Raw genomic sequence first — 21,429 nt, 5'->3', positions numbered from 1 at the left:
AGCAGCTTTTCTGTAGCTACTGATTATAGATACATATATCCTTTATTTTCTCTCTCCCTTTTTTCCTGCAGGGCCAAGGCTTTTCGTGGAAAAAAGGTCCATGGAGAATATGACATAAAGGTTGAACAGGTAACTGACTTAATCTGAATGTTATTTTTATATTTGTGTATTTATACAATACAGATACATAATACACACCTCTCGGGAGGAATTGAAAAGGCATGTCAGTGTGACTCTTAGGGACATGGTTTCGTGGTGGCCTTGGCAGTGCAGGGTTAATGGTTGGGCCCCTGATCTAAGAGGGATTTTCCAGCCTAAATGATTCCATGATTCTATGTGTTTATGTGTATAGACAGACACACGGTCTCCTCCCATCCCATGGGGAGGGAGTGACTGAGTTGCTGTGTGGGACTGAGCTGCCAGCTGGGGTTAAACCACAACAGCCCTTTTTTGGCACCCGATATGGGCTCTTTTTACAGGATTTTGACCATAATTTGCACAACATGAAAAACATCTTGTATTCAAAAGTTGTTGCTTAGAGACGTTGAGGTTCCCAGACACTCCATGAATGACTTGTGGCATTTCTGTATCACTGATTCCTCGCTCGAATATAAATGCACTCTGGTTGCAGTGCTAGCATGTGGGGTTTAAAAAAACCTGTAAGAAATAGGAATAAATATGGGGATATATTCGAGGTGTATTAGAATTATGGCTTTTTTATTTAAGCTGTGTATCTGAAACTAGGGAAGTAAATAGGTCTTTTACTTTTCTTAGTTTATTTACTTTTTCACCGCTTTTCAATCTTGAATTCTACAAATAGATCCTACTCTAAGAAGCATCAGTACTTAAACTGAGTTGTTTTGTCATAGAATTTCAAAGAGTGAGGGAGAATGATCACTAGTTGTGTGGATCCAGCTTATCTAAATTCACTGTAATAGTACAACATCCATTCTTTACACCATTGAATATCTGCTGATGCTCTTGGCTTGGAAACATGCAAGGCTTTGCCAGAGATCTTCAAGAGTTTTGAGGGAGAGGCAGGAAAAAGAAGACAAGCTGTTTTGTCCCAAAGTGCCATTCACACCTAGATCAGACCAGGCATTTGACATCACACACAGTCTCTTTAATAGGAACAAAAGCTCAGTTTAAGCCTGGAATTTCCTTCATATGGTCGGTTGTGGGACCAGATTAATCAGTGAGAGACTGGAAGTTTCTGAACCACACTGATCACTTTGTAGCACATCAACACTGTGACAATTGAATATAAATAGTTATTCACAACTGCTTCAGAGTTCCGTTGCTGACACCAGAGCAGTATTTTATTTTACACAACCTACAGCAACCTATCTTAACACAACAGTATTTTCTATCATGTACTAAGCTTTTAAAATGATTTCTTATTTGGAGAGTTCAGTTGTCAGTCTCAGATTCAATAGGTGGTAAATGATTCTTTGACATTGTCAGCGCTTACACAAATATTTCATTCTCCCACCATTTGTACTGTTTTTAAAAAAACTTAAAATGTCCCCTGTGCTTAGAATGTTCTAACGCTGATCCCAGAAGGTGTAAAAGTATAGAGGGTTTAAAGAAGAGAGCTGTGTGCTGGAAATCAAGCCCGTACTGCAGCAGTGGAGTTGGAACAGTGGTTGGAAGAGTCAGCACTCCCTTAACTGGGCACCAAATTGTGAGAGCCTCTCACAGATTTGACTGGGGAAGACTTTCAGTGATACCATTTTTCAAGAGGAGACTAATGAGGATTGTGACACTCTCTATTCTGTGCTGGTGTCCGGGACAGCAAAGACACTTTTATTTATCCCCCAGAAGACAGTTGGCTGCATTTCAATTATTCTGCTGGGTAATGTTATTGTAAAGTGCCTTGAGAGTCTAAGCTGGTGAAAGACTGTGGATAAATGAAAAACATCCTGTCCTTTCCTTTCAAATAACTGTAGATTCAGAGTATGGAAGTGGTTCCTTTTCAATTCCACATTTCCAGTGTGAGAAGACTTTTGAAAAAGTTCTTTAATTGTGAATTTTGTGAGACAATAGTTCATTAGCACCAGATCTTTTTAAAAGAAGAATAAATGAATGTGAAGGAAATAGAAAGGGCTAAGCTATATGAAGAGACACTAAATTCTATAAGACAATATTATTTTTATCCCAATGATTTTAATGCTGCTTTTGTGCGATTTTCTTCAAAACGTTGTGTAAATGTTAGGTCTGTTTGATAACACCATGCAAAGCAAAAATACAATCCCTACATTTCTATGCAGACATGAACAAGTAAATCCACTTGCTACTGCCCCACAGGCCATTTTCACCAATGTTTTTTACTTTTTGCTTTATTTGGATTAGAATTTCTTCGAATATGATGTGTCATACTTGGCAAATGCTGTTGGATTAATGTCCTCTTGGTGCTCATTATATTTCAAAGGTATATTGTCAGCAGTTCAGACACTAATGCTTAAAATAAGGGACTTGGGAAAATAAAGGTAAAATAAACCAGACTGACTAATGTGAGTCTTGTTTTCATAGGCAGAATTTTCAGAAATCAACTTGATAGCCCATGCTGATGGCAATTATGCAGTGGATGTCCAAGTAATTCGAAATGGCGCTAAAGTCGTCAGGTAAGAAAAACTTAACAGAACAACAACAAAAAAGCAATTAATGGCATAATGCATGTATGTAAAAGGTGCTGAATGGTCTTTTTGTATGTGTGCAATAGGGGGTTTGACTGATGGTCATGAAAAATAGGGAAATAAAGTATCTGATCCCTCCAGGATGTCCTGCTTGTGACAGGAAGGACATATATTGACATTTTGATCGTAGGAAAGATAGGTTTGATTAAGAAGGGAATGAACTCCAGTATGAAGAACACGTAATTGAGAAATAGGGTTATTGATTTAGGTTTTATCTTTGCTTTGCAAATACACACAGTCTTGGTGATTCTGTACTTGCCAGACTTTCCCAGATGAGCAGTATTTATTTCCAATGTTGAATATTTGCTGTTGAAACAGGCCAAGGAATAACACTTCTCTCAGGCCAGAATATCACTGTCTGTTTGAAAGATTTCAGTTTAAATGCCTGAGATTTCCCAATAGGCTGTTTTGTCCAAAAAAGATGATGCCAATTGAAGACCTAATAATTTAACGTTATTTTTTTCAGTCAGGACATCAACAGCCTTGTAAATGTAAGGGGAGAAAACAGGGGTATGTCTGGGCAACGTAAAAGCTTAAGCAAAATTATATCAGTCAGTCCTATATTTTATCTAAATTGTGAAATTGCTCCTATTTTGGCTGGAGCAGTTGTGTGAGTGAAGCATAGCAGTTTTTTGGCTGAATTGTAATCAGAAAGGTAGAGCCAACAGTTATCTTGGATTTTACTGCTCATGTTTATCTGTGGGCAAGAGTGAGAGGTCAGGGAGCTGGACAGCATGTCTTGGATCTTCATGGCTTTGCACAACATCTGTCCAAATAAAAGATGTGAAAATTTTTACTCATTCATGTAATAAAAATCAGGGAAAAAATATTGAAAATAAGTTTATGCTTCAAAACTCACAACTGTTTAATCTGTTACATGTTCTAAAAATATTGCAGCTAAATACGACAACAATAATCTTGTGCCAAATCCACAAAATAATTTCCTTAGAAGAGGAAGAGATTTAATTTTTTAGGGTTGGTGGGACTTTTTACCCAATGATACAGGTTTTGGAGCCAGGAAATCTTGATCACTGCTCCTTAGTGGCTTTTCTGTAGGGAGTTTTCCAAAAAAAGAACAAAAATATTGAGGCCAAGTTAGCATGAAAACATGTCAATAGTTTATGAGTTGAGAACCTCCAGAAAACAGCATTTACAAAAGTGTACGTTTGTAGTTCATGAGAAAACTTAGCAAAACTGCTGCTTATGTCATCAGATAACTCTGATAATGAGATGACAAGGGATTTTGTAATCTCCTCAGATTTATGGGTAATTTATTTATCCAGAAAGAACTGCCTGAAGCTGATAAATGTCCCTCAAACCTGGTGTGAGATACCTGCATGTGTGTGTGTTTTGTGGAGTGAGAGGGAGATTGAGACATGATGGGAGAGCAGTTTTCTGTTTCTATGATAACTGGAGATATGTGTCATTAATTTGAGGTCCAAAGTGACCGTAAATCAGAGATTTATGGGTAGAATATTAGTTAGCAAAATCTGAACAATTTCAGTGACAAAATTTTTCTGTCTCAGTTTAGGGGGAAAAAATGTGTAACAGACACCTACTTGTTTGGTTTCTGTGAATGAAAGTCAAATCCTGAAAAATTATATCTTATGCTACATAATGCTGAGGTTTTGGATCTTACAGGTGCTTGAGCCAGGCTTAAAATTTTTCTCATGACCTTTTTCTGTATCCAGTCACTGGGCAGCATTAATTACAGAACTAGAACAATTATGTGAATGTATAATATTCCTTTGAGGAGCTTTTGCAAAGGAAAATATATTTCTTTTTTTTTAATTTTTAAAAACTCCGTTCCCTCAATTCCCCAATTGTTTCATTAAATGGGTCTTTTGAAGGACACTTTCTGTTCTTTTATTTCAAACCATGGTGCTGTCTCTGGATGTGTTATCCCCTTACCACTGTTTTAGGTGATAGAGGTGGTCTCTTTCTTTCACTGAAGGATCTGCAATTTTGGTTGTTAGTCCTCTAAGTATTAGAGGCTAGTAAATTGGATTTCTATGTTTCAAATTCTTGACACAGCACCAAGAAACCCAGATCACAAATTCTCAGAGCTATGCTGCAAACACATCTTAGGAAACCTGTTTAAAGGCAAGCATTTCTTTACAGGTTTTGGTCACTGAGCTACGGTGCCGTTTGAATGCCTCTTGACAACAAATCTATAATGTTGCTTTTGCCAGATTGTGCAAGTCTGATTTTGGTTGTTTTTGCCCTGGCAGTGGTAAAACACCGGCACAGGTTGCCCAGAGAAGCTGTGGCTGCCCCATCCCTGGAAGTGTCCAAGGCCAGGTTGGACAGGGCTTGGAGCAACCTGAGATAGTGGAACCGTGGCAGGGGGTGGAACAAGATGAGCTTTAAACACTTCCTTCCAGCTCAAACTGTTCTATGATTCTGTGATTTGAAAGCCAAGTTAAGAATCCAGCTAATCTACTTTGACTACTGCGTTCAGGCTGGAATCTCAAAATTGCTAAAGCAATTTTAAACATGGATTTTAGTTTGGTTTTCTTGGAGTGAGACCATCTGAGTCATTTTGTGGTCTTCAGAGTTTCTCATTCCAATATACAGCTTGTATTTATTCAAGACATGTAAATAATTGATTTACCCCGTAGTTACACTTCTTTCAGGAGGTTGATAGCTTCAAGCTACTCAGGGTTTTCTTCCAACTATAACATTGGAATGCAGAAGAAACTCTTTCAACAGTCAAGTTCAGGAGCAAATTGCCCCTGTGCTGGTGGGTCTCTCCTGTTGTACTGTTTCTTGTTTTCCATAATCTTCTTCAGTAGCTAAATGTCAGGGTTTGAGTAAAGTGAAGGCGGTGTCAGACTGTTCTCAAATTTGCAGGGTGATAGGGCAGGAAACCACAGCCACTGCAACAGGGGAAATGCTCATTAGATACAAGGGGGAAAAGAGGGCTAGATGCAGTTGTAAGTTTAGAAATTCATTTTGACAAATCTCTTGATCAAAAGCTGAATTGTGATTATCTCCATTTTGATGTGATGCCTTTTGGCAGCAATGGTGTTGCTTCATCTCTTACTGTCTTGAAAACAGCCTGGCAATAGTTATGAAAAACTTTTTTTCCCCAAAAAGCTCAAGTTTCTGGCAGAACCAATTGCCTGCTTTAGTTTTGATTGTCTTTGCTCAGAAATGGGAGTACACAAGCTTAAGAACATGCTCAGAGTTTATAGATGTGAGATTTTTATGTGTTTTTCTTTCAGGAAAACAACCTGAAATCAATGATAATTTCTCTTTCCTCTTAATGGATTCACATTATTGAGGAGATGCTGATGTTTTCTGAACATCAGTTGAAAAATGATGCAGTACAGATTTTCATAGAACCATCACAAGTCTTTTCCATCTTGTAGCATTTACCTTTGGTTTGAGTGGTCTTTCAGCCCTTCTCTACCCCTCAGTTTTTCCCTTTTGAATAATTTGCTCTTGAAGGAAAAACACTTATTATCATTGACTATCAGCAATGTCTCTTTTTCCTGGTAGGTCATTCAGGCCTGACTTCGTCCTTGTTCGACAACATTCCTTCAGTATGGCAGAAAATGAGGATTTCCGTAACCTGATCATCGGGATGCAGTACGCTGGCATCCCCAGTGTCAACTCCCTGGAGTCCATCTACAACTTCTGTGACAAACCCTGGGTGGTAAGTGATGCAGCCAAAACTTCTGCTCCTGCTGCAAAGCCAGATAGTGCCTTTTTTTTTGACTGCTGGTTTAGTTCCCCTTCGTGAATATTGACTATCAGACTGCAAAGTTACTCTGCTGAGCAGTGAAGCAATAGTGAAAGGAATAAAAAGTAAGCTTAAATAATTTTTTTTTTCAAAGACACAGTGCGGAGATAGAGAGAAAAAAATATTTGTAGTCCAACCAGTGATCTAAGTGAGGAAGCTAAGGGAAAGGCTGTCCCCTGCTAACATACTTCCTCAAGTGAGGAGAGTGTGTTTATTCACAATTTGTCTGGGAAAAGCAAGCTGAGAATATTTTTCATATTTGTGGTTTTGAGCATAATTTAAACAGACTTTAGCCAGTGTTTTTCTTGTGCCTGTGAAATTTTGGAGGCTCTGCTGTAGCAAGGAAATCTGAAGCTCCTCATTTCCTCAATTCAAAGCCCTTTTCATGATCCTGTGCCTATGGGGTAGGAGTTGCTGCTTTCAGTTACACCTGGAGAGTCACTGCTCTTTGCCAGTTTTAGTGTAGGAGCCAATGCAGTTTTTCTTAACATGCTTTGTAGTGATGGAGGAAGAATTTGGTGGTCTTTTTGATTCATAGAGAACTGAACATTGTTAACCACAAATTACCCATGGTGCAGTCACTATCCCTCTAATAGGTGCATCCAGCTGTCCAACACCTAACAGAATTTTAAAGAATCCCACATGTTATAAATAGCCAAAATTTCATTTTTTTTTCTCTGATGTCTGGGTAAGAAAAGAACAGTTGTCAATATTTTTCACACTGAAGAAAAGTTTTACTATTATACTTTTTATTGCCTTGAAGATGTTTATTTTTTCACATTTACTATGAAAATCCCTCCAAAAAATTGTCAGCAGATTTGAACATATACCTTCTGGCAGCTAATTTTATTATACCTTTATGTCGCAGCAAACTACTGGAGGGAATAAATAATTAATAGAGCATTTATAACTTCTCAGAACACACAATGTACAGTGCTGGATTAATTATTTTCATAAATTACATATTCTAGCTGTGTGGCATTTCTCAATGGTTTGATTCACTGTATATAATAAAGCTGGGAAGCAAACCCAGTAGCATTTATTTGAAATTATGATGCAATAAAAAGTAAATTAATAATTCCTCCTTACACATTGCCACATCTGTACCTTTGGGTTTTGCAAAAATTCCCTTTTTTTTCGCTGAAATTTCTCTAGTTTGTCTCAGAATAGATACGAGTGAAATGAAAATATTTTTCAGATGATCTTATTTTTACTTGAATATAGAGATGATGAATATTTTTCCCTTTGAGATTTTCTACCTTGCCACTTGTACATCTGGCAGCCAAAATATGTTTTCTTTTAAATACTCAAGTTTTGCAGAGTTTCAGCAGGAGTCCATTTCACATCTCTTATGTTTTTCCTCTCAGAAATAACTGTTGTAGAGACATTTTAGCATCAGACAGGTCACATGCTCCAAACTAATTTCCTTCATGTTTTGATTATCTGCCGTAGTTCCCTTAAGTTGTTTTCATGAAGGTGTATAACAGATCAGGGCCTGCCTGTGCCCCCACTGCAGGTCTGGGAACAAGGAGGTTGAGCAGCAAGGTCCATGTGCTGTGACTGTGGCCAGGCTTGGCTCCACCACCCATCTCAGTCCTGGGTTTTAACTACCCGTGACCATAAACTAAGCCTAGAAACCTGACATTGGTTCCCTTTCTGACTATGTGGTGGCACTGTCCCTTAGCTGGGTCCTAATTAGGAGTCTGGACTTTTAATGGGAGCACAAAAATAAATTTTGTACACACAGAGGGGGCTTTGTTTGGCTGTTTAACCTGGAATATCCTGCCTTCAGTTCTTTGTGCTCCTGGGAGATGTAGACACAACAGTTTATATCCCAGAGCATGGTGAAATCTTTGTCAGATTTAGGAAAGGTAAACACTGGAAGGAGACATGCAGGCTGGTGGGATTGTTGGGATGTCCTGTGCAAGGCCAAGAGTTGGACTTTGATGATCCTTATGGGTCCCTTCCAACTCAGGATATTCTGTGATTCTGTGGAGCCCATGCCCAGAATAGATACTGTAAGGGTAATTAATCCCTTGATTCAGCTGATTTAATGAATGTTCGAATATTGCAGCAGAATCCAGGGATTGTTGGTTTTGCCAATATCATCCTCTACCTTGTTGCATTACACCTTTCTCATACATCCTACCTGCTTGTGAGAAATCCCTGCTACAAACTGTTTGGGATGCCTGGGAGTGCACTCCTCAGTCTGCTGCTGTATTAAGGGTGAAAAGCACTGATGCTGCTGTGCTCCAACAGGAAGCACATTCTGCAGTCTTGACATCCATATCAGGTTTGCAATAGTGCAGGTAAGGAATCCCATGCTTGGACTTACCCTCCATGTGTCTTTCTGTACAATTCCTTTGTCAAAACCTGATATTTGTATGAACGTTATTTCTATAAACATTGAAAGTTCAAAAACCCTAGGAAAAACTGGAAAGGAGAATGCCAGATAAAACCGTAAGTAGCAATCTTTATTAATTTATGAGAAAGAGGTTGATTTTCCTGCAGGTAAAATTTGAGTGGCAAAAGTGAATTGCAACTTGGATAGCAACAGGGAAAAAAAAAAGGGTGTACAATGGAATGGGCTTTTAAAGAATGGGAAATACTGAATGGGCAATCAATCTTACTTACACCAGTGCAAAATTAGGAGTAGTATAGAACTAGGAAGGGAAGTCTGGGAAGTTATAAAATGAGAATACAAGACCTTTGGTTTTTAAATTGCTGTTCTTCAGAGTGTTAGGTGTTTGATGTTTTTAGAACTTGCAGCTCCAGATGCACAACATCCCTTTTCAACCCTGAGGGCAGATTCATAACCTGCATCACAAACTGAAGCACCTGCCCTTAATTTTCCAGCAGAACTCTTTTTGTGCTCTGCCTGCAGACACACTTGCGTTTCTGTGCATTTGCCAATAAATAGTGAACAAATTTGTATTTGACCTGAGTTATATTCTTGGAAGATGGGGTGTGGTGGGAAGATTGCCAGGAACATACTGAAGTCTTAAAGCTTGTCTTCTCTGGTGTCAGGACATACATAATTCCTTCAAATGCTTGTCAGAAGTTCAGAGCATTGTACAGCCCTTTGAAAAGCTGGGTGTGAGCAATATGGCAAAGAAAATGTTGAAATGGCTGTTTATGGTGAGATGTTTGAGTACTGAAACGTATTCATGATTTGGGGTTGTCGCAGCACTCGGGTGATAACACCACCTACCTCATGAAATATTCATGGTCGTGGCTTGAGATGAATTCCACTTAAATGCCAGTAAGAATGTCAGAAAGTTACTTAGCTAGGGGGAAAGTGTGAGTTTTATAAATAAAAACTGAGTTCTTTGTTGCTGGGTTCATGCAGAGCTGGGGAGGAACCTCGCCTGTTCATGCCCCCGTCTCACCACATTAGAATGTTTCACTACAGTGTCACATTGCAAGAGAATAGTCTTGTGTGTGACATGTTCCAGTCAAATGAGACTAAAATTTTAACTAGCTTAATTTACAGCTGCATTGAATTAAGGTGAGGCAAAAACTTATACTATTCTAGATGGATTCCCAATCCATCTTAGTTTCATTCATGTCTAATGTGTGCATCCTATTGTAAAGCATTATGAAAGGAAAAGTAAAGAGGAAAAAGAGCATAACTAATTACCTGAAGTTATGATTTGATATTATTTAAAGTAGCAATCTAGACATTTCTTTATTCTGTTTTCCTTTAGAAAACGTCATTCCAGAAATAAATGAGACTTTTCTTTACTAAGGCTTAAAGGTTGTATGTAAACTTTCTCACAGTACATGATGTCACCATCCCTGGAGGGATTTAAGACATGTAGGTGTGGGACTTAAGGACCTGGGTTAGTGGTGGACTTAGCAGGTTAATGGTTGGTCTTGGTTATCTTAGGGGTCTCTTCCAACCTATATGATTCTGTGGATCTATGTAGGTGGGTGAAATAACTAATTGTGGAGGCCAGAAGTAACTGGAAAATGTGATGATGTTGTCAGTGCTTGCAGTAATAGGTAAAATTTAAGGATTCAGACTGGGGAAATAATATTTTAAAAATATGCTAGTAAGTGTAATTAGGAAGGGAGGGAGAGTTAAGTGGAGTACACTAAACATGAAGACTCTGATTTACTTGTTAGGGATTGCAAGGTTCAATGTCCATGGCTGCTGTAGATAGAATATAGCTCTTTTTTTTTTTAATTTCAGTTAAGCCTGCACTGTGATATAACATGCATTAAAGGAGCTGGATTGCATCTTCTGGGTTCTGAGAGATAAGTATTTCAGTACTGCAGAGACCATGGAGTTGCTGCAGCTGTATAGAAAAACTGTATATGACTGAAGAGAAAGAAAATCCTCATAGAATCACTCCAATTCCATGAGTGTAGTTCTGCTTCCTTTACTGCAGAGGAAAAACTTAGCAGCACCTGCAGCTGACTGCACATGTGTTTTCCTGGGAGTGAGTGTGTCTCAGGAGGCTGCATGGTAGGGGTTGGTGGATGAGGCTGCCAGGATGTGCTGATACCTAAATTACACATTTACTCTGCTGAAGGGTGGCAAAACCTGACACGTAACGGTGGGTTTGCAAAAATCATTTGCGCTTGAGCACTGTGACCTTAATTAGCTGTTGCCATGGTGATGCAAGGGTCTGTATTTAGCTTGAAATACTGACCTGATGGAATCACAGAGGGATGTAGAGAGGCCACTGTGGTTTGTCGAGCTACGGCAGAGCTGTGACAGCTTGTGAAGAGGCATCTGGCAGTGTGGGGATGGAAAGTGGGGTGCTGAGCAGGCTTGGCCTCAAGCAGAGGACAATGCTGCCATCATGACACACTGCTCCATCAGTCCGGGGATGTGGGAAAGAAAGGAACCAAATAGGAAGTGTTTTTTGGGCAAAAGCTGACAGAATGGAAGGCAGAGATACTTGTAGGATGTTAAGACAGCTGAAAGGTCCTGGTGTTTTTTACACAGAGCTCCAGATTAGAGCCCGCTTTGTCCTGAAACATCTTCAGGTGTCAGACTCTGCTTCATTGAAGGAATTTATTGTTATTCAGGGTTTTAAGTGTAAGAGAAGTTCCATAGAACACTTTGTTATACCAAAATTTACTTCCTTGCTCATCTGCAGCCATTCCGAGGGAAGACTTTTCCTTTTGTGAGACTTGGTAGTACTGTAAATCTCACAGTTCTTCTTTGTTTCTTTTCCTATAGTTTGGGAGCAGACAGCCAAATACTTTTTTGCAAGTTTGTTGATATTTTTTTTGCCTGCTCCTTTTGCCAAGCTTACACAATTCCGAGCCTTCATGAGCCATATTCTGCTTTGCCTTTCTTTTGCAGATGATTTTCTGCTTATCTGTCTTCATCTTTCTACTCTTACTGAATACTTCATTTCTCTATTCTTGCTTTACTTTCTTTGGAAAGTCTGTTTTAACTGCCCTTTCTTGCTATTTGATGGTATTATAGTGCTCTCCCCCACTTTGTTTTCTCGTTCATGTATTGCTGCTCAAAGTTACCCTCTTGTGCTTTTTCCCCTTCAAGTTATACTTTAATAATCTTGAGCAACAGATTGGGGCACGGGCAGGGCACTTATGGGCACTCCACAGGGAGGAGCAGAGAAAAGAGACTAGTTCTGTTCATTCCAGCATCCTGTTGACACAAATTATTGAAGATATGCTAATAGGAGATACAACCACATAGACGAGTTTCAATGTTGTGTCAAAGTATCTTATGGAGAGGGAATAACAAACAAATGTGTGCAAGAAGAGAAGTATTTTGAAAACCTATTTACTGTAAATCTTGGAGATTTTCAATGCTTGCCCATGTTTGGTTTAAAGAAAGAAATTATAAATATGTATTGCACTCTAAGAAAATTCTGTGCTCATTACCCAAAACAAGATTTGTACAATAATGCTGAACAATGGGATAGGATTTGGCTGTTTATTGCTCTCTTCTGTATGCCAGAGGGGATCTTCTTAAAGGTCAAGACTAAAGAATGCATACCTACAATCTGAGAAGACATTTAGGGATGTTCAGATTTGATGTCTGTTATCATGATAAATGTTAGAAATGTTTAGATGTATTTCAGTCGGTGGCTATAGTTTTATGTGTTTCATTAGATGAAACCTGGAGCCAGCCTTGAACTTTCTTTTTATTTCCACCATTCTGGCAAGATTGATCTATTTGATAGGTAAAGGCAGGGACACAGGGCAACCAGAGGTGGGGAGTGGCCTTTTGCTGTCCTGTCCACTTTAGGAAGCTACTGAAGCAAGAGCAGTTCCTTTCTGTGGCTGCAGGACTGGAGCCAGGAGCTGCCTGTGTCCCTCAAGCAGAGCAGAGTTCCTTTTTTGAGGCGTTGGGCACCACGACACTTGACCAGCCCCATGTGTGGCAAAGTGTGTAACAAATTCCATTGGCCTATTAGCAAATATTTACCCCAGTGGTGGAGGTCTTTGTGACCCTTACTCATGTGAAGGGTGTTAAAGTGAAGGCAGAGGTCTGTGTATCTACAGGGCACCAGAGAACAAACTGTCCACAGGCGCTTTTCCTCCAGCGCTGCTCTGAGCACAACTTTCTTAAGCACAAATCTGCAGCTTAATTCTGTCAGCCAGTGAAGATTTTGGCCTCTTTGCCCAGTCTGCCAGTTAAAGCAAAACATGTTGATGGCTTTGTAGTGCAAGAGCTGAAAGTAAATTCACGAAACTGTGTCAGAAGGAAAGTATAAACATTTTAAGCTTTCTGGTCAAAAGACAATTTTACTACCCGGTTTGAACATGGAACTGGAGCAAATTTTATAAATAGTTATTAATTTAAATGCATAACTAGAAATCTAAATACATGAAACCTAGCAGTGTGTTTGCTCTTTGCACCTCTTTATAGAGCTGCTGTAGTTTAATCTAGCCTTGAAATAGAAAGGATATATTCCAATCTTGCTTACTGATTTTCTTTCCTAAAATAAGTAAGGTCACTTGAAATTCCTTGAAAAAAGCAGTGATGTACCTGAATAATGAATATACCTCAGTGTGGTGATGATTTGTTTTCTGTTCCATACAGACAGAATATACGGCTCTATATTCATCAATGCTTGCTTGCACTCTGAAGTACTTTATATATGTACTGACAATGTATGGATTTCACTTTGTCCAGCATTTACTGCATTTAATGCAAAAGTAGGCTCAGATTTTTTAACTGCATCCCTGAATTTCCGGGTAGATTGCTGCCACTTTTCCCTGTTGTTCCCTGCACTAAAAAGCAGCAGTGGGAGCTCTTGACATCCATTACAGACTTTCATTGCATTGAACTTTTCTAGTGGCAGAAAATTCAAATAGACTTTTAACTGTTTCTTACCATCTACTGAAAGAAACTGTATTTAAATAAAGTCTGTAAAATTAATCTGAAAAACAGGATTGTAAAGCTGTGGTTCATATCCCTTTTTTATCTGCTGTTCCTGCCACAGTATTGAAACTCAGAAACCCTCTTTTGTGCTTTCTTAAGGCAAATATCCATACCTGAAGGCCAGATTATGAAAATAAGGCTTGCTTTCTTGTGAAATCTTAATGTGCAATTAAAAACAAAACCTGTGTGTTATATTCCCTATTAAGTACCTTAGAAGATCATTTTTTCAAGTAAAAATCTAGGTAGAGGTTTTATTTGCTTCTTTTATATACGACCATGGTGACTCAGTGCTGAGCAGAATCAGGAGGGGAGGACTCCCCTTCCTGATAAAGGAATTTGTCACCCATTCAGGAAAAGCCCTCCCATTGTACTTCCTCCATCAGGGGGACAGTCCCCTCTCCATCCTCTCCCCTCTCCCTCTACACAAGAATTGTTTCCTCACGTTATCTCCAGAAGTCCCACCAGCACTGCTCTCCCCCACTGATTTCCTTGCTGTCATTCCTTGATGTTTAGGTTCTATCCTTACTGCAGTTCCCATCCGAAATGGGTGCCAAGTCTACTTGTCCTGGTTTCTTTTATGAGGTGTCGTAACTGCCACACCTGCTCTCTGAAGCGTCTTTAGTTGATGGTTCACTTTAAAATGCTGTGTTTTTTTAAAAATGCACTGTTTGGGTATCGAGCACCTCAGAGAAGTCCTCTGACTTTCTGTGCTGAACTTAACAGAAAGTGGGTTGGCTGGTGGTGTCTGAGGAATGGAATTCTGCCACGGAAATCCACCATTGATTTCTTCATCTACTGTGAAGTTTCATTGAATTCAGTCTTTTTTATAAAACCTTACTATTTGAACTGGAAAGTCTCAGGACCTTAACATCCCTCAAAAATCCCACAAACAATAAAATCTCTTTCTATTGTAATGAGCCCCAAACCCCTTTGAGAAGTGCTTAAGCACATGCCTGAGTCCCATCAAGATAAACAGGTGCACAAATATTTCCTTGCTCAGAACACTGAACTCCATGTTCCCACAGCAGTGGAATAAAGTGCACATTCTCCTTGCTGCAAGAGCACCCAGAAAGGAGTTCCCAGAGCCTCTCACTTCCATAAACTTCTTTTTTTCCTCTGTAACTTTTCATTCTGGAATACAGAATTCCAGAAGGCCTCTTGATCTAGGTATTACTTTATCATCATGGTATTACTTTTTGCAAATTCTTTTCTAACAAACATGTCTTGATCTGTTTTCTTCTCTTTATGCTTATAGGCTGTTTTCCTTCATTTTAATCCGTGTCTTCCTTAAGTCTCGCTTTCCTCAGTGTTTACACATTTTGTCAGTGCTTCTTCCATCAGCCAAGGTGTTTCTTGTTGCCAGATGCTTTGCTGCCCAGCCTTGCAAGCCAAGAGGAGATGTATTTGTGTCTCTAACTGTGACCCTTCTCTGGGGTCTTTTTTTAATCCTGCTTGTTGTTGAAAACACTTTTTTTCTCTCATGGATGCACTGTGGTAATTTGTAGGCAAGTACATGCAGTTCTTCCAAGGGCATGAGGTTTTTATTTAAGGCTTTTTTTTTTTTTATCCTGTAGAAGCTCTTAATGGTTTGTATCTCATCTGCTGTAACTCCAGTGTGAAAATATTCCAGCAGTTAATTACAGCAGTGATGAGCAGTGGGAGAGCTGTGCCTCTGAGAGGCAGCGCTTGTGCTGCAGGGCAGGTGCAGGAGCCAAATGAATGCCCTTGGAAATTCTGGGTAACCTGGAGCAGACAGCCCAAATCGCTCTGGGAAGGGTCAGCACAATCCAGACAGGCTGAGCAGCAACATCTCAGGAGGTGCAGACAAGAACCCCAGAGGTCAATGGAGCTGAAGGTGAAGAAGGTGAGGAAATATCAGCTGCAGTCAAAGGTGCAGAGATGCTGTGAGTCCCAGAGCAGGGCTTGAGAGAAAAGTCCAGCGGGGGAGAGAGCTTAGCTGGGAAGGCAGAGATCACCACCTTGCTCCTGTGTGATGCCAGGCTGCATGAGGGTTAGGGAACAGCTCATCCGTGTTGTGAAACTACCACTGGAGTTCCAGAGCAGGGTCCATGTCAGTAATCTTTCCATTCGTAGTCCAACTGTGTTGTCTTTGGCTTTGGATCATGATGGAAAACCACTGGAGGAACACCAAGTTCTGTTGTCAGTTCCCATCTTTTCTGTATTCTGTTAATGTGCCCAAACTGATCTGTAGGCACTGTTCCACCTTTCAGCTGCCATGTCAAACTCTGAATTGACTTTGGAAGTTTGAATACTTCCATTAAGTTGTCTGTCAGCTCCTGCTGACAGAGAAAAGTACATAAGCTGCAGTCAGTGATCTGTTCCCCTCCATTCTCCTATTAGGTATCAAATAGCAAATCAAATGTGTATGAACTCACCCTTCTGGAAAAGTATTTAATGTTTACTAAGGTGTAAGAGAAGAAATGTTGGCCAATCACAACAAGGAAGCACATGGAGAGGGTAAAAAGGGTAACACAGATACTTCCCAGGTAATAATAATTTCAAAACCCAATCATCCAAACAAACAAACACAAAGACAATACAGAAACTATGTTTAAAATCGAGGCATAATGAAAAATCTTAGCTTAAGTAAATTGACTCCCCCAGAGTACATGTGTCAAATGTATCTTCCTGGCCCCTTCCACACAACTGCCTGATTCCTTCTCCCTCTGAAGTGTATGAAATGTTTGTGTCTCAGTCTGCTGGCCTCCAAGGACTCCTGATATGTTTGCTCTGATGGTGATTAGTCTGTGCTTTTGAACCTCTCTTACAAGGCAATTATGCTTTTCTGGAATGACCAACCATATTTCTGAGCCTCAGCCTGAAAAAGGACATTTCAGTCTAAAAACAGACTTCAGGATATTTTTCGTGGTGCCATCTGAAGGGGATGAAAAAGTCAATGTGTCATTTTCTTTATTAGATTCCTATAATGGAACTGTAACATAACCAGACTATAATGTGACCCAGCTCATCTTTCAGCTTTGTAGTCTGCAGGCCCTCTAAGGGACCTGTGCTGGCCACTGTAGGAAAAAGGGACCTTCCCTTTGTATATTGAAGGGAAAATCCCATTGCTAAGGGATCAGCATGCTCACATGTGATCATCCATGCTCACATAGTGAATACAGAAATCACATTACAAACTTAGGAATTTTACTGTAGTAATTTCACCCACAAACACTACTACTCATTAATCCATTTGGTAAGAAGCAAGTTTATGGATGGAAATCCAGAAACCAACTGGTATTGCATGGAATTTCTTCACTCCTTAGGTGTGCCCACACCTTAGAGAAGCCAAAGATAAGTCTCAGCTAAAAGTGCTATTTTTTATGACAGAAGGATTCAAGGAGTGTTCACCCATCCAAGTTTTCCTGTTTCTCCAGTCTTAGAGAGTGCCAGTTCCTCTGCATTGACTATCCAGAGAATTTTGCCATTGTTTTAGTTGTTACCATGAAGTATTAGATGGCTGGCTGGAGTTCTCCCACTGCCAGCAGAAGCAAGGACAGGGAAAGAACACTCCCAACACAGAGAAATCGTTGACAAAAGGTTCAGTAACACAGCCCAGTGGTGCTGCCCTGCCAGGGAACAACTCTACAGCAAATGGGAAGCAGTTTGTTGCATGAAAATCTTACTCAGCATCCCAGGAAATTCCCCACAGGAATGGGCAGTGATATAAATCCTTCAGCCTGGCAAGAGAGATTAGCAGTGTGCTGGAATTAAAGATAACACAAAGCACCATCTGGAGTAAATAGTTTTAAATATCATGTCTAATTATCTTTGAGGGAAAAGTTTGTGTGGTTTGTTCAGGAGCAAATCTGAGCCTTTCAAAGATGACACACGTGTAATTAAGCACATTTTAACTCATCTAAACTGATAAGCAAAGTAATGATTCAGATTGTTATGAAGGTAGCAAAGGGATTTTTGGTAACTACTGCTTGGTTACAGCACATTCTGTGCAGTCAAATTTTGAGTGTTTCAGTCTTAGGGTGATGAAATCCCAGAAAGCTTTTATATGAAATAAAAGGGAATAAGTGCCTTTTTGGCTATGTATTTCTTCTTATCTGTATCATACCTTGTTGGAGAGGAAAAAAAAGTACAGCTGGCCTTCTTCTCTTCTGCTGTGGAGGAACAATCTATAGGCCTGGATGTGAAAACATTTCATCCTGACTAGAAAAGAGAAGAGCTGACATGACAGTGAATGTTACAAAATCCAACTATTTTCCTGTTAACTAATGCTCTGAAAACTGTAAATACATGTACCTAAGGTACCTCTTTGAGCTGAAAATAAGATGCAGAATTTGAAAATGAGAAGTAAATTCAGCTACCTAAACTAAGAACTTTTTTCCACTTCCTTGGTTTTTTCTAAAGATTTTGAGAAGACATCTGCTGAAATACTAAGCTCTATGACTTTATTTTTTTAAAGTAATTATTAAAATCTCCCAGGGTTTTTGGCATCCTTATAAAATACTTCATTTAAATATAAAATGGCTCTACTGGCATTTTCTACTTCATGACCATCCCATGGCTGAAAACAGTCAACATTGGATTGGATAGTTCAGCAGTTTATCATCTAAAAAAATGATGTTCTTGCCCAGGACTGGTATTTATTTGCTTTGGCTGCTCAACAAGAAAATATAAAAAGATATAGTCCGGATCACACTTAAAAATTGATAGAAGCTCATTAAAACTTTAGGGAAATTCCCCTTTATAAATAACCCAGTAGGAATCAGGGAAAATAATAAATATTTCTAGCAATTTCTGGATGCAAAAAATTCTATGTGAAAAACTGAGGTTGAATTTAGCAAGATGCCCTTTGGGGAAGAAATGTTTGACAGGAGATTCCCAGAATTGTAGACATGGAGGTGAAGCAGCATCCCAGCAGGGGCAAAGGATAAATCATTCCCCTGGCTGTGGGAAATCTGAGATATTTCCTTCCTCTGTCTCACAAATTGAAACCTACTTTTCCTACTTGCTATTTCATAGCTTAATTACTGGACTAGAGGATACTTTAGAGTGATACATGAGTGTTGATGCTATTTTAAGTAAACAAGCATTGGCTAATATTAATCTGAATTACAGCTTTCTAACCTCTTGCGTGAATGCCACAATCCCTAAAAATAGGGTCAGTTTCTCACTGTCTTTTTCTCACTCTCAGTGAAAATGGAAAAGAGACTAAGAAAAGAATCACAGGAAATACAGTAATAGGATTTTTTAACAAGTTTTTTACCTAAAGCTAGGTAAATAGATTTATTTTAACCTAAAAATTTCTTGGCAAAAATCGTGTATTTAATAGGAAGTATTTGCTTGGGAAATTTTGAAGTTGGATTTTGCATAAGAACAGCAATAACTAGTAAGTTGTCAGGAATCCTATTCTCAAACCACCTTATTTTGGTAGCTGTGATAATATTTCCTTTCCTTGAGGTCTGATTTGCACAGCACACTATCCAGCTACAATTTCATAGGCTTTTGGTGAAGACTACTCATCATTAAGGTATTTTCCACTGGAATTCCAAATTTAAAGATGTATTTTACCAAACCTAAGTAAACACCACTAAATTAAACAAATCCTCTGTGCCAGCTGGAAATGCATGCAAGGCTTTCATCGGGTCTTTTTTGCCTTTAAAGAGTTTTTGCTCTCCCTGCCCCCTCAGAATCTTCTCAGAGTAGGTATTTTATCTGCATTATGGACAGAGTTCTGTTGTTCTCTGCTTTTTGTGCTGCTTGCAACCAGCAAATCCCACTATTCAAACTGTTGTGCTGAGTTGTTTATGTCTCATCTTGGCATAATGACAATTGAACACATCACAGGCATGGCCGAGCCAGAGCTTTGGAGTCCTGGAACAACACTGGGCTTGTGGCTGCCAAAACCCTCCTGCTCCCTGGAAACCTCCCTGAGCCCCACACTCAGGAGTGTTTGAACCCCTACAAGAGAAGAGTTATCTGCTCACTAAAGAGGAAGAACAGCCCCCAAAGACATTTCAATTTAATAAAGAATCCTTTGTCTTTTTGTGTGTAAATGTTGTTTTGCTTTCTGTGTTAAGGTACTGCAGTCCAGAGTACAGGTAGGCTGGATGTGCCACCAAAAGGGCCCAGAAACATTAATAGAATATTATATTAGAATATTGTATAATAGACATTACTGGAAATGACGTAACATGGAGCCATTTAAATTATCCACATCTTTGTTGATGGTGGAAGGGTGGCCATGTGGTACAAGGCTGCAGCCTAGGAAATTAAGATTCCCCTGTTTGTTCCTTAGCTGACCTGTTGCTGTGACACACTTATTGCTTTTATCTCTTTGCCAACTCTGCAAAATCGTGTTTCAATGTCAGGGGGGTACCAGTCACTAAATTAATGATAAACCTGGTTTTTATATTAAAGACAGTAGAAAAGGTGAAGTTATAATGATTTTATTATCAGTATTAAAATCAGTTTAAAATATATAGACAATGAGAAATCTGAAATCCAGTGTTCCAATATATTTCATTTTCTGTACCTGTGAGGACTTAACTCTTAGAGATGTTGTTCGGTGTTGATCTCTACATGAAATCCCAGTTTGGATGGATTAAAAAGGTGTGTGTGGGAAAGAGGAGTAGAAAGGCCACGTGTACTGGGCGTGTGGATTTGCTGAGTTTATGAAACACCAAAGACAAGAAGCAAAATGACAGTACGAGATCATTTGGGTATAATGTGGTTTCTCTCCTAAGCTTTCTGTTTTGTTTTGCTTTATTTTGCAGTTTGCCCAGCTGGTGTCTGTCTACAAAACTTTGGGTCCCGAGAAGTTCCCTTTAATCGAGCAAACGTTCTACCCAAATCACAAGGAAATGGTAGGTGCAAATAGCAACACTAAATACACTTCCTGTCTGTGTAAACCAGGAACTGTAACACACTGGTCCTTTTTCCCATTTACTGTCCATTTTAAAAGCCATGTGGAAAGCTTTCAGGGGGATGAGTGACCACTTGAAAGCATTGTGATGGTGAGCTGGAGGATTCTCAGATGGGAAGGCAGTAATTTTTCAGCTAACCAGCTTCACATCTTGAAGAGATTAAATGCTGATAAAGACAGTGAACAACCGTTAAAGTGCAAGAGTTACTTCTCTGGTTTGTTCTCACCCCAGTCCTTTATGATATGTTAAAAGTGTTTATTGTCTTTGGAGATGATGCACAAGGCTGTGTGCTGATTAGTGTGGGGCTTTGAATTCACCTAAAGTCAGGGTGGTTTTTACTTGTGATCTTCATGTACCTGAGCCAACATTGATTCCCAGTCCCCTACAGACATAAATGCATTCTTAAAAATAACATGAATGACCTTTACTCATGACCTGTGCAGTCATTCTTTTCTTATTTTTCTTAGGATTTCTAATCAGAAATTCTTTCCTGAGTATATTTCTCAAGAGGAAACACTGAGAGAGACTAGAGAGAGGCTCTTTGCTGATTGAACAGCCTGGCAGAGAAGCATCAATTACTGTAGAATCTAATCCATTCAGTATATGTCCCACAGCTGGGATTCAAGTACTGCGGCAAGGTCAGGATATATCTGTGAGTCAACTGTTTGTGCGAGGTCCCTAAGCTGTCATTGCTGTGAGTCTGTCCTG

General features: G+C 39.4%; 1 protein-coding gene across 1 annotated transcript in view; it reads left to right on the top strand.

Annotated features, from left to right (window-relative positions):
- The window catches only part of SYN2 (synapsin II), a 180,219-nt gene that overhangs the window by 62,725 nt on the left and 96,065 nt on the right, over window positions 1–21,429 (top strand). The window contains exons 3-6 of the mRNA XM_029965206.1: window positions 72–129; window positions 2,533–2,624; window positions 6,201–6,357; window positions 20,572–20,661. Coding sequence (XP_029821066.1) covers window positions 72–129; window positions 2,533–2,624; window positions 6,201–6,357; window positions 20,572–20,661 — 397 coding nt within the window. The remainder of the gene's footprint in view (window positions 1–71; window positions 130–2,532; window positions 2,625–6,200; window positions 6,358–20,571; window positions 20,662–21,429) is intronic.

This window comes from Manacus vitellinus, unplaced genomic scaffold, assembly GCF_001715985.3.
Source record: "Manacus vitellinus isolate BGI_N305 unplaced genomic scaffold, ASM171598v3 scaffold_91_pilon, whole genome shotgun sequence".
Lineage (NCBI taxonomy): Eukaryota > Metazoa > Chordata > Aves > Passeriformes > Pipridae > Manacus > Manacus vitellinus.
The sequence above is the reverse complement of the archived record's forward strand: the minus strand, read 5'-3'. Positions and strand labels throughout refer to the sequence as shown.